The 13,290-nt window shown below is 34.4% G+C and overlaps 1 protein-coding gene across 5 annotated transcripts in view; it reads right to left on the bottom strand.

The window, feature by feature from the left end:
- LOC123673705 overlaps positions 1-13,290 on the bottom strand; it is a 177,176-nt gene that overhangs the window by 58,199 nt on the left and 105,687 nt on the right. The window contains exon 1 of one of the 5 annotated variants that reach the window (XM_045608326.1): positions 5,612-5,852. The exons of 3 other annotated variants lie outside the window; for them this stretch is intronic. Coding sequence is in view for 1 of the 2 variants with exons in the window: in XM_045608322.1 (XP_045464278.1) it covers positions 3,358-3,370 (13 nt within the window). In the remaining variant the exon portion in view is untranslated. Of the gene's footprint in view, positions 1-3,357; positions 3,501-5,611; positions 5,853-13,290 lie in introns of those variants that run through there. One more of the 5 variants, XM_045608322.1, reaches the window with a different exon arrangement.

Raw genomic sequence — 13,290 nt, 5'->3', positions numbered from 1 at the left:
TTAGAAACTATGTATAGAAACTATGCATCTATGAACAGAACAATTATCGCAGTGCTGTTTCGCTTCCTACAATGCAATTATCGCTGTAATTTTCGATAATTGTTCTCTTCCATATACATAGAATTTTTGACAGGAGGGAAATATTCGCTGTAATTTTCGATAATTGTTCTCTATTTACATAGAATTTTTGACAGGGGGGAAATATTCGCTGCAATTTTCGATAATTGTTCTCCATTTAAGTGCTCAAAAGTGTGTAATCTCAGAAGAGGCCTATTTTGGAAGGCGATACAATAAATTGGGATGAATTTAGTTTCGTTGATCAATTTCAGGTATGTACTCTCACGACATAAAAGTAGTAGACTTATTGAATTTCCATTTGCGACGTAAGAATATTCGATAACGAAAAGTGTTTGGCGGTTTTTTATTGCAAAATATAAAACGAACGAATGAGCTATAATTCAGCAATGTAATCACCATAGTATTTAATGACCTTCTGTCTACGTCACATGTTTATACGCCAAAACTGTAGAAAAATGCAACTTTGAAATCAAATGAAGTCAGAATACATTCGTATCATTTTCCCTAATTTTGAACAGAGTATGGCTCATTCTACTGGCAAGGGACAAGAACATAAGGAACATAGCAATCAAAGATCGTTTGATGAAATTTCTCCGTTAAGATATTTTTCCCGTATAAATTCAGTGACAACATTGATGGTTTGATCCTCTAAATTAATAAACAACTCAATGGCTGTCAACAAAAAACACACAACGAAATATTTTCTTGTGTGCACTGAATTCCATGGTGCAGACCAATGGTACACTTTCTAGAAACAAGAAAACCCATAAAAAGTTTCATTTTGATAGCCTAAGCAATTTGACTAACAAAAGATAATAATTCGAATTTTTTCACATTAAAATTCATCCAGAAACCGTTTCCTATCCTTTCCCAGTTAATGAAGGTGCAACTACATAGTTTGATTCATCAGTAACATTGATGTTACGAATACTATGTAGATTTAAGTCTGCATATAGATATTGAAGGTTAAGTTACGCTGCATTTGTTGTTGTTTAAAAAAAAGGATAAAAACGAGTTTCGAGTATTGATGAAACACTGTTTCCTGAAAAAATACTGTGCAAAAGTCTAAAGTAAAAATGAATCTTCCTGATGAAAAGGTATTGAAAAGTTACAGTCGTTTTGGAGTACCTCCATACATTACTCAAGATATCTATGGTGACTAAAAAAGTCAAATTTTTGAAAAAAAAAATGTTTTTTACTGGTTAGGCACTGGACTTATTGAGTGAAGTGTTAACTACCCAACTAGTATTTGTCAGGTTTTGAGGGCTTTATCACTTCATGACGATGTCTGTACTTCTATGCTTGGTCAAATTCAATTCTGTCAGTCTGGTTCGGCAGTCTTCGGCAGCAGCACAGGTTTCGAAATTAGTGTGAGACTGAGCGTAAGAGTGGAGTAATTCAGGCAAAAGCTTCTTAAATGCAGATAAAACTATGTTTCTATGTGAAAAGAAGGACAAAACAATACTTGATGATTTTATGGAATCAAAGGTCCTTAAATGATGCTTTCGAATTGTACAGGGTGGGCAAATAAGCGAGGTAAGCGGCTATATCTCAGGAACCACTCATCGTAGAGACTTGCGGTAAAAAATTTTACCACTAAAGTAAACAAAAGAAAACACTGGAAATTATTTTGGAGTTCATACCTCTACCGCTAGGGGGGGTAATAGCTATCGTCGAGTAGAAAAATGCATTTTACTCGAAAAATTTTCATATCAAGTTGGAAAAAAAATATCATCACTGTAAACCTTGGAAAATTCTCTATCTGTTTGAATTGTCACTTTCGATTTTGCGACATCGAATAAGGGTGGGGGAAAGATAGAAATCTGACTGATTGAAATGTCTGTAACTTCAGTTTGGTTCAACATTTTTGAGCAAATTAGATCTTATTTGAGAGACAACATCTTTTTGATTAAGGAAAAAATATACTCATGATGAATTTGATTCAGCTGCTTCCGATAGGGAGCGCTTAGTAAGAAGTTCATTGTTTTCTTCATTTTTCTCTGAAATTTCAAATGTAATGATAGGATTTTCTTAACAGAAACAAAAATTTCATTGAATTTGCATGAAAAAACCTGAAGGTCGCAAAGCGATAATTTCAGGCGTTCTGAAGTTATGGCCGAAAGAAGATATTCTTCAACTGATGCACTGCGAAAAACCAAATTGAGTCTTCAAGTTCTAACAGAAACAGAAATCCCATCAAATTTGTATGAAAAAACCAACAGGTCGCAAAGCGATAGCTTCAGGGGTTCTGGAGTTATGGACGAAAAAAGATATTCTTCAACTGATGCACTGAAAAACTAAATTGTGTCTTCTTTCGGCCATAACTCCAGAACGCCTGAAGCTATCGCTTTGCGACCTTTTGGTTTTTTCATACAAATTTGATGGGATTTCTGTTTCTGTTAGAACTTGAAGACTCAATTTGGTTTTTCGCAGTACATCAGTTGAAGAATATCTTCTTTGGGCCATAACTTCAGAACGCCTGAAATTATCGCTTTGCGACCTTCAGGTTTTTTCATGCAAATTCAATGAAATTTTTGTTTCTGTTAAGAAAATCCTATCATTACATTTGAAATTTCAGAGAAAAATGAAGAAAACAATGAACTCCTGACTTAGCGCTCCCTATCGGAAGCACCTGAATCAAATTCATCATGAGTATATTTTTTCCTTAATCAACAAGATGTTGTCTCTCAAATAAGATCTAATTTGCTCAAAAATTTTGAGCCAAACTGAAGTTACAGACATTTCAATCAGTCAGATTTCTATCTTTCCCCCACCCTTATTCGATGTCGCAAAATCGAAAGTGACAATTCAAACAGATAGAGAATTTTCCAAGGTTTACAGTGATGATATTTTTTTTCCAACTCCCGTTAAATATTAAATTGTGCCCTTATCGGGTTGAGGTATATTTTGACTTTAGGGGACACATTAAAACGCCTTTGATAATCCCAAAGTAGCTCTTTGATTATTTGTCAATACGTGATAATACTTGTTCATTGATTTGTTTCACCTCTCTTATTACAGTTACTTAGGTATTAATAAAAATAAGGAACTAATTCTTAAGGGGGTCATTTCGAGAAGAAAAGTTCAAATGTACATGTGTACTAAATATGTTATAACTATTGAACTATTGAGTTACAGGGATTTGAGCATTCAAAGTTTAAGAAAAAAAAAAGATTTCTTCTTATAACTTTCATAGTGTTCCAATAACCAAAGATATACTAAGGTGTTCTCAGTGTCCTTATTCACAATTTAATTGAAAATAAATCTGGGTATTCTCACCTGAAGATCCCATAATCAAAATAAACTTCTGTACAATACCAATCAATGCACAACATAGCTGAACACACGTGTACACACAAGCTTTCTCAGATGATTTATCAATGAGAAGTCTAACGCGAAATCGAAAAAACCATTGGTAACTACGAAATCAATCAGATAACATAATTGAGATAATGAAAGAGGATAAACAACCCGTGTCAGTAAAGTTGGTGTAAACAATCAATTATAATCATATTTTCCGAGTAGATTTCCTTATAATTGTTATTTTTTTTCGCTGCTTTTCCGTCGACATTCGGCACTTTTGAAGAGACAATTAATGACGTAATTGGAAAAGCCTTGGAGAGTTTTCATTTCGAATGCTTATAGAAGGTGCAGATAGAATAGATTGATAATTAAAAATTGAGCATTATGTTGGTGTAGGTGAAAACTTGAAAATAATGATAGGATATCATAAAATCACTGTTTTGCTCTTATTTGAGAGATTTACTTTCATGACGTAGTGTTCATTATTTCATATCACACTTCATATTGAGGTGTGTTTTGCATTTTTTTAATAGATAAAAATATCGAGCATTACAAATTTTCCATTGCTAGTGAAAATAAAATATTATATAAATTTACGTAGCAGATTATTCGAAGAAAAATGATGGTACCTACCAGAGGGATAACATTTGAAATTCTTGGCCAAAAACTCAGAAATTATCATGGTACCATAACTATTCTTCTATTTGATACGGTTTCGGCCCTTTTGTTTCAGTTTCTAAATCCCAATTTAGTTTAGTTCGTTCTTCGAATTCCAAGGACTCAAAAATAAAGATAAAAAAATATTGTTGTGAAAATACTATGAATTATGATCCGTGAACATTTTGAAAGTGGTTACAGTGAATATAAAATACAATATCGGCAAAATTATGGGATCGGATATAATCTCATAGAACTTTGTATAGTCCATTTTTTTTTAAATCCTTCGGCTCATTTCAGAAATTATTTTTTTTATTGTACTTTGATTACTCGAGAAGATTATGTCCTCATTTACTTGATCTTCGTTATATACAGGGGAAAACAAAAATGAAAAGTAAGGTTATCATTTTTCAACCGATGAACAGAAACATTAATACAACGAAAAGTTGTTCATATTGATGAATTGTTTTCATTGAATGTTGAAACAATTTCCATTTAATCAATGAAATGTTTATTATTACAATATTTGGTTCATTATTCTATTGGTTGTACTTTGTATCAATAATGTATTACATCATTATATTGATGAAATTTCTGTTTCTGTTGAGAAAATCCTATCATTATATTTGAAATTTCGGAGTAAAATGAACAAAACAATGAACTTCTGACTTAGCGACCCCTATCGGAAGCAGCAAAAACAAATTTTTTCTTCAACTTCATATGAAACATTTTCAAATAAAATTCATTGTTCTACTCGACAGTAGCTATTACGCCCCCTAGCGGTAGAGGTATGATCTTCAAAACAATTTCCAGTGTGTTTTCTTGTACACTATAGTGATAAAATTTTTTACCGCAAGTCTCTGCGATGAGTGGATCCTTAGATATAGCCGCTTACCTCGCTTATTTGCCCACCCTGTACATGAATACAACGAACAAATTTTTTTCAGTGTACTGAAACAATTCAAAATACTGTAATCTGTAATTTTTTTCAAAGTTGAGACATTGCCAAAAATAAAAAAAGGAATGTTCAGAAAAGATGGGACAACAAAGAGTACGTTAACAATCTCTCTTAATTTTTATACTTTTCGTTCACCCCTGTAAATAACAAAAAAACGAAGTAACTGAGGACGGCTTCTAAACAGTTATGTTAACGGGGAATCAGGCAAGAATAAAAAAAAAAGGTTTAAATAGGCCAAGAGAGAAGAAACTAGAACACACTGGCAGTGGGTATATTTTTCAGCTCTATGATAGCTAAAGAAATTTTGAATTATTTTCGGAAATAATTACTCCGGTTCAAAAATTCGTAGCATAAGAGAATATTTCCAAGGCTGCTGAAAAGGTAAAAATGATATTGTTTCTGTCAAAGATAAGAAAAGATTAAAAGAGATGTGAGTATAACTTGCTTTGAGAACTGTCTTCCAAATAGTTTTTTTGGTGTCTGGATCGTATATTCTGAAAGAGGCTGTGCTTCATTCTTCTTATTCATCCACGATCCACTAGCGAAATATGTGAACATTAACTTTCAAAATAATAAAAAAATCCGTATATTCCGCATTGTCTAAGAGGTACTCACGATGTGAAGTTGGTTGTAGGCACACCCACAAAACTGATCTATCAATTCTTGTCTCCTAGTGATGTCACCAAATTACGTCACAACGTAAGTAGACTAGATAGGTGAAGACCGATAGTACTAACAGAATAGAATGAGCAATAGGACTGATAAGGGGGAAGCGACACCGAAATAAAGAATGTTGATTTTAAACACAGAGTTTTATTCGTAGAAAAACCGGATCGAAATTCTGTGAATTGGATAGAAAAAAATGCTGGGCATTTGTCGAACTCTCGTTCCTCATCGTCCGATTCACTTTCATAATCGAGGAACAATAAAAATAGTATTATCAGTTATCGGCTTCGATAAGGAATCTATACGATAAGCTCAGATTTATATTAATTGGTATTAATTATGATGTTTGGAGTGGATCTGTTATCTAAGGCAGTCTAGAAAGTATAATAATAGTCAACGTGTTTTTATCAATTAAATTGAAGAATATCATTGTGACTATTGATTCAGTGAACACATTTGCTGTCATCCGTTTTAATTTTTTCACGATTGTCTGAATTGGGTTCAATGGTCTTCGGAAATCAAAATCAATTTGAGGGTTCATTTTTCAATTAAAATAATGATGAGTTGTAATCTCCACACTTTTTGATGGGAAACAACTGTTTCGCCAGGTTGACAATTTCCTCTCATTTGAATATGTGAGCTTCCAGGTGGCGCAACAATTGCAGTCTCCCTTTATCAAAATTGTAGGAATTGAAGTACATAATCATTAGAATATTTTGAGTTCATTCCAATAATCGAACTATTTTATTATTATTTGACATAATCAATATCAATATAATTTTCTAACGCATTTTTTTTCTCGGAATAATAAGATATCAGAAGGCAGATCATAGATATCTCGTTTCGTTCTCTAGATACGGAGTGAATTCCGAAGAATACGATATTTTCTCTAATTCTGTGGTTATTCCGTTCATTCTTCCACATCTTGTAGAACAAAATCGTGCGAGAATATATCAGAAACGCACAGTTTTCTTGGTTATATTTTATTATTATATGTTGGTACTCCGAACTTTCCGCCACGGCTTTATCTGTCAATTCATCAATTTGCCTTAAAGAAATCAGTTCTGCCAACTAACATTTTTCAATGCAAAAATCACTAAATGATATTTATGGAAATATTTCATTGATTTCAATAAAAATGCAATGAATTAGAGAATAGTTATTTATAATACAAGTGCAGAAGGCATTGATATTCTTCCACGAGTTCAAAATTCAAAAACGAGCCACGAAGTGGCGAGTTTTGGAATGAACGAGTGGTAGAATGAGCCTTCTGTACGAGTATTATACATTATTTTCTCTAATTCATTGCATTTTCATTGAAATTAATGAAATATTTCCATAAATATAATTTAGTGATTTTTGTATTGAAAAATGTTGGTTGGCAGAACTGATTTCTTTAAGGCAAATTGATGAATTGACAGATAAAGCCGTGGCGGAAAGTTCAGAGAACCAACATAGAATAATAAAATATAACCATGAGAACTGTGCGTTTCTGATATATTCTCGCACGATTTTGTTCTACAAGATGTGGAAGAATGAACGGAATAACCACAGAATTAGAGAAAATAATGTATAATACTCGTACAGAAGGCTCATTCTACCACTCGTTCTCCGTGGCTCGTTTTTGAATTTTGAACTCGTGGAAGAATATGAATGCCTTCTGCACTTGTATTATAAATAACTATTCCATAATTGTCAAATTTATAATAAGCAGAATATTTATTATTTTCTGTATTTACCTGCTGAAATCCAAGGTTTGGCAACTTTCGCACTCCTAGTATCATCGGTTGTTTCATTTCGTTTGGCGCGCTTGAAGTTTGTTTTCTGAATTTCTGATATATTAAGGTATTTATTTCAATATATTTTGAGTTAATATGAAACGTTGCTTCACTATGGGACATAAAAAGTGCTATTTTTTGTGGAAAAACTCGCAAAATAAGTGAAATATCGTATCACTGATATGTTTTCATTTCCGCGCGCTTCATGTCAAATTTGATAGTTCATGTTGGGAAGAAAATCATGAGAACATGAACTATCAAATTATTATACAGTGAGCGTCAAAATTATGGAACAAATTCATTTTTTCAGAAGAAAAATATTTGGCAACAAAATCCTGAAACAGGTCAATTTTTGTTTCACTTTTACGAAATTTTTATGCATTTTTGAAGGATTTTTGTTCCACCCTGAGCCATCCCCATCAAATGTCTAAATTTTTTGAATAGGGAAAGTGGGTCATGTGGTACTTTTTTGACAAGGTCTTTGTGTCTTTTTTACAGGCGTGCAGACATTTTCAAGAAAAAAATTTTTAAGTTCAAAGAGGTTTTCAGTATGTCCACTTTGTCATGGCTCATTTACTTTGAGACAGTGGTACCTGATGAAATTTGTCACCGAATTAATGTCGACCATTACAGTTTTGTTCATGCACAACTTTCAACCCCTACAACCCTTTAATGGAGAAAAAATGGAGTGACATTGGAAATTTATTTCGGCATTGAAGTACCACCCAGAGAATCATTGTGCATTACAAGATAAATAAATTAAATGTTCAAAATGACCACCATCGTTCTAGATACAATAATCAAAGCGCTTGACAGCTTGACACATTCTAATTTTTCACGTGAGGGGGTTGATAGGGGTTGAAAATTGTGCATGAACAAAATTGAAATGGTCGACTTTTATTCGGTGACAAATTTCATCAGCTACCATCGTCTCAAAGTAAAGCCTTGACCAGGTGCACATACTGAAAACCACTTCGAACTAACTAATTTAAAAAAAAAAAACAATTTTTTTTCTTGAAAATTCGTGCACGCCTGTAAAGAAGATACAAAGACCTTGCCAAAAAAGTACCACATGACCCACTTTCCCTATTCAAAAAATTTAGAGGGTTGATGGGGATGGCACAGGGTGCAACAAAAATCCTTGAAAAATGCATACAAATTTGGTAAAAGTTTAAGAAAAATTGACCTGTTGCAAGATTTTGTTGCCAAATATTTTTCTTCTGAGAAAATGAATTTGTTCCTAATTTTGACGAACACTGTAGAATATTAATATTCTATGGAATACGATATCTAGGTCGTTTCGTTCGGGAGTTATCGTGTTCACGACCGGCAGGATCGACATTCTTCAATTTTACTAGGAATTCATCATCTTCATCTTCTTCAAGTGCCGTCTTCGTTCCGAAGTTTGGCTATCATCAAAGCTATGCCTATTCTCGATACTGCAGATCTAAACAATTAGCAGTTGTTGCAATTGTACCATTCTCTCAAGTTCTGCAACCATGCGTTTCTTCTTCTTCCTATTGATCTTTTGCCCATTATCTTTCCCTGGACAATAAGCTGCAGCAACTGGAATTTATCTCCTCTCATAATATGTCCCAGGTATTGCAGTTTGCGCTTTTTAATAGTCAGTACCAATTCCTTCTCTTTCTGCATTCTCCGCAAGATCTCCACATTCGTTACTCTCTCTGTCCACGATACTCTTATTATCCTACGGTACATCCACCTCTCAAATGCTTCCATCCTTCTGATATCAATCTTCTTCAATATCCACGCTTGATCATCAGTGAAACGAATTTTATTGTTTCGTGGGACAATTCCAGAACCAAAATGCGATAATTACAGACATTCAAATATAAGATCCCTCAGAAAAATCGGGTACCAGATTCGGGTACATTCCTTCCGTATCCTAAGCTATCAGTCGATTTGAATTTAATTAGTCTGCCAGGAGCAGGAAGGTATCGTCTTTCTATCCGAAAAAAAAAAACCAATTATTCAGTCCGATACAAGTGAAATTTTTTCTCGTCAGGGCAACCATCAGACTCGTTCCTGTTTTCTCAAATCCTCTCAGAGGGGACGAGTATAAACAAAGGAAACTTTGAATCCTTGTTCATCCCCGGGTTATACTGTGTTATTTGGAAATCGAAAGAACAAATTCCTCCTTTTTTTCCTTGTTCGGGATTCTTTTCCAATTAAGCTAACACGGCGAAAAGAAGTTCGTCTCGTATTTGGCCGTTAGTCGGACCCTTACATCGTTTCCGTTTTTCTCGGGTTTATCAAATTGATCTGTAGGTATAGAGAGCAGGCTGGGGGATTATATTTTGGTGAAATGCGAGACGCAGAGGCGTAGATGGCGAGAATTGAAAAGATCTGGAGAAGAATAAATTTTGGGATTCTAACACAATTTCAACACTGAATTAATATACGTCAAACATTCAAAAAACATACACCAATCTAAAGGGTGTTTTTTTCGAGGTATATAACTTTAAGTTGGCAATACTGTTCAAGATGGCGACCGATTCAACAGCTGTCAAGTGATTTATTCTCAGTTTGGTTTGGCAATTCATCATGAGTAGACTCAAGCCTGAACAACGCTTGCAAATAGTGCAATTTCATTTCGAAAATAATGGTTCTGTGCGGAATACGTATCGCGCACTTCGTCCATTTTATTTTGTTGAGCGATGAAGCGCACTTCTGGTTGAATGGCTACGTCAACAAACAAAACTGCCGCATTTCGAGTGAAGCTAATCCTCAAGTGTATGTCGAAACACTGTTACATCCAGAAAAACTGACTGTTTGGTGCGCTTTATGGACTGGTGGAATCATTGATCCGTACTTCTTCAAAAACGATGATGGCCAAAACGTTACAGTCAGTGGTGATCGGTATAGAGGCATGATTACTAACTTTTTCATTCCTGAATTGAACAACCATGATGTCCAGGAGCTGTGGTTCCAACAAGATGGCGCAACATGTCACACAGCTCGTACCACAATCGATTTATTGAAAGACACGTTTGGTGACCGCCTAATTTCACGTTTTGGACCTGTGAATTGGCCTCCAAGATCTTGTGATTTAACACTGCTAGACTACTTTCTGTGGGGCTATGTAAAGTCATTGGTCTATGCGGATAAGCCACAAACCCTTGACCATTTGGAAGACAACATTCGCCGTGTTATTGCCGATATACGGCCACAAATGTTGGAAAAAGTCATCGAAAATTGGACGTCCAGATTGGACTACATCCGAGCCAGCTGTGGCGGTCATATGCCAGAAATCATATTTAAAATGTAATGCCACAAGATTATCTTGCGGATAAATAAAATTCATGTCAATCGAATAATCCACCGTTGTTTTATTGCAATTTAAAGTTCCATAGCTTTAAAAAAAACACCCTTTATTTCCTAATTATGGAATTTTGAATTGTCATTTTAATTGTGTTCAATTTGAATTTCATTGGTAACTGATATAATATTCTGAGCTGAATAAAAGGAAAAAGGGTTTTATTTTATGGGAGTACATACAGGGTGTTTGGTAATTCGACCTGATACTTTGATGACGTGATACTATACGTTTTCAACTTTAAATTGGGACTAAACAAAAATGGTTTTTCAACGCTAGTTAGCCTATTTTGGAACAATTAAATTAACTTAAAAAAAATTTTTTCACCTAAGCCGAATCTGAGAAAATGTCAAGTGATAAAGTTTTTCAATTGATGAGACGAATCTATATTTAGTAACTGAAGAAAAATGTCTTTCGCTCTACCTATCTGAGAAAAAAAATTCATTTCGCAATAAGTACCTATTTATTTTTAATTTTGACAGCTGGCGCCGATGAAATTTACAACTTTGATATTTGAAGTTTTTTCCATCAAAATATAAGATATCTTACAAATCTTGGGAAAAATATATTATACAATAATCATTGAATTCTTCCACGAAAACATAGGAGTCGAACTAATAAAATTTACACAACTAATAAGGAATAAATATTATATAAGTAGTTCAAAGGAACCAACCAATTTATGAATCTCCAATTCGACATTAAATATTCGAAGTTGATTTTCCAAAAAATAAATTTTCCCCCTCAATTTTGTTGAGTTTTTACAGGACGCACCCCATGCGTTTCACCATGAAGCGACATCTCCAATCATTCCCTGGCCGCTACGCCACTGGTGAGAGATGAGAGCAGCTTTCCTACAGGAGCAGATCTGAAGATATCATACATTTTATCGAAGCGTTTTTCCACGTGATTTTGAAAATTGTTTTTCGGGTAACGTCGTGGAATTTCATTCGTTGTCCATGTCCAAGTGATGTTAAATATTGATTTATTATGTTAAAGAAGCAATAAAGCATGGGTCTTATTGACAAACCCAATGGAAAACAGGACGCAGTTTTTCAGATATCATTCGACTTTGGTTTGAATACCTCCAAAGAATTTATATTTATTCAGATTGAAAAAAAGCTTTCAATCAGTTCGATTTGATATTATTTTCCAATATATCTTTCGGGCAGCGTACGAATCCTGCGTTGAGAAAACTGGTCATCTTTTGAAGCGATCCAATTTTTACTTCTTCATAAGACCAGATGCGGATCCAGACGATGTTTGAGGGGGGGACCATAGAAAGTCACGGCTCATATAGGTTAGCAAAATAGCGGAATTTTTTGTTGGTACCTACCGGGTCAAGTGGTTTTTTATAGAAAAATGGATTTCAGTAAATCATATCATATTCAGTTTCCAAAATTTTTGTAGGACAAAAACAAGGAAAAATTTCACATAAATTTCATAAATATATTCCGTAAATTTATTTCATAAGAAAACCCAGGCGCAAGAAAGTATAAGGTGTAGTAAAAAGAAAACCATTATTATTGCATAAAGAACAAGGCTTCAATTATCATAGTTAACACAGTTGTGCTTCAGGTGAAAAGCTCTTGGTAGATAATTCCCTGCCAATCTCACTAAACACACAGCAAAACCTTTCTGGCCGTTTCCGAAGGCTCACCGCGTTTCGACCACGACCGTTTTTGCTTGACGTTGTCATAAATGATCCACTTTTCATCACCAGGTACCAAGCGTTTCAAAAATAGGGCGATTTTGTTGCGATTCTCCAGTGATTCGCAGTGGAAATTCGGTCCATGCGGTTTTTTGGTTAGCTCATGTGATATCCATACATCTAGCACCTTCTTGAGATCAGCCTTATGCAAATAGTGTTCCAAACGGTTTATTGTGGACTCAACTCGACTCGATAATATCCATGCTTTTATCGATATTTTCGACAATTGGCCAGTGGCCTTTCAGTGCGTGGTGCATCTTTGACATCGAAATTACCGGAACGGAATCGACGAAACCAAAACTCCAAAACTGCACGTGATTGGCTATTACAGCAAAAAACACTATTTACATTTTCAGCCGCCTGACTGGTATTTTTGTCTTTATCTAAGAAAAACTATAAAATATAGGGTATATTCTTTTTGCTAGTGCCCATCATTGTGGCGCGCTCAAACTTAACTGAGTCAACCCATCACAAAACTGTCAGTATGTTTTTGTAGTGCGGAATCTCATCTTTTTAACGCCATATAGTGCAACCCGATCGGACTTGTACCACGCAAGATACAGATAACTAAAGCCATCTATTGGACAAATAATGAATTCCTTTTTACTACACCTATTAAATTGAGACATATGATCAAATATTAAAAATGTTATAACAAATTCTAGTCTCTTATTTTTTCGACTATCGTATCTTTCAACATCAAGACTGCTGCAAATGGTTCTATGTATATGCATTAATGCCAATACATTCAACCTGTTTTCAACCATTCTAGTTCATATCCAATCTTGTGAGTGCCCACGCA

Source organism: Harmonia axyridis, chromosome 2 (genome assembly GCF_914767665.1).
Source record: "Harmonia axyridis chromosome 2, icHarAxyr1.1, whole genome shotgun sequence".
Taxonomy (NCBI): domain Eukaryota; kingdom Metazoa; phylum Arthropoda; class Insecta; order Coleoptera; family Coccinellidae; genus Harmonia; species Harmonia axyridis.
The sequence above is the reverse complement of the archived record's forward strand: the minus strand, read 5'-3'. Positions and strand labels throughout refer to the sequence as shown.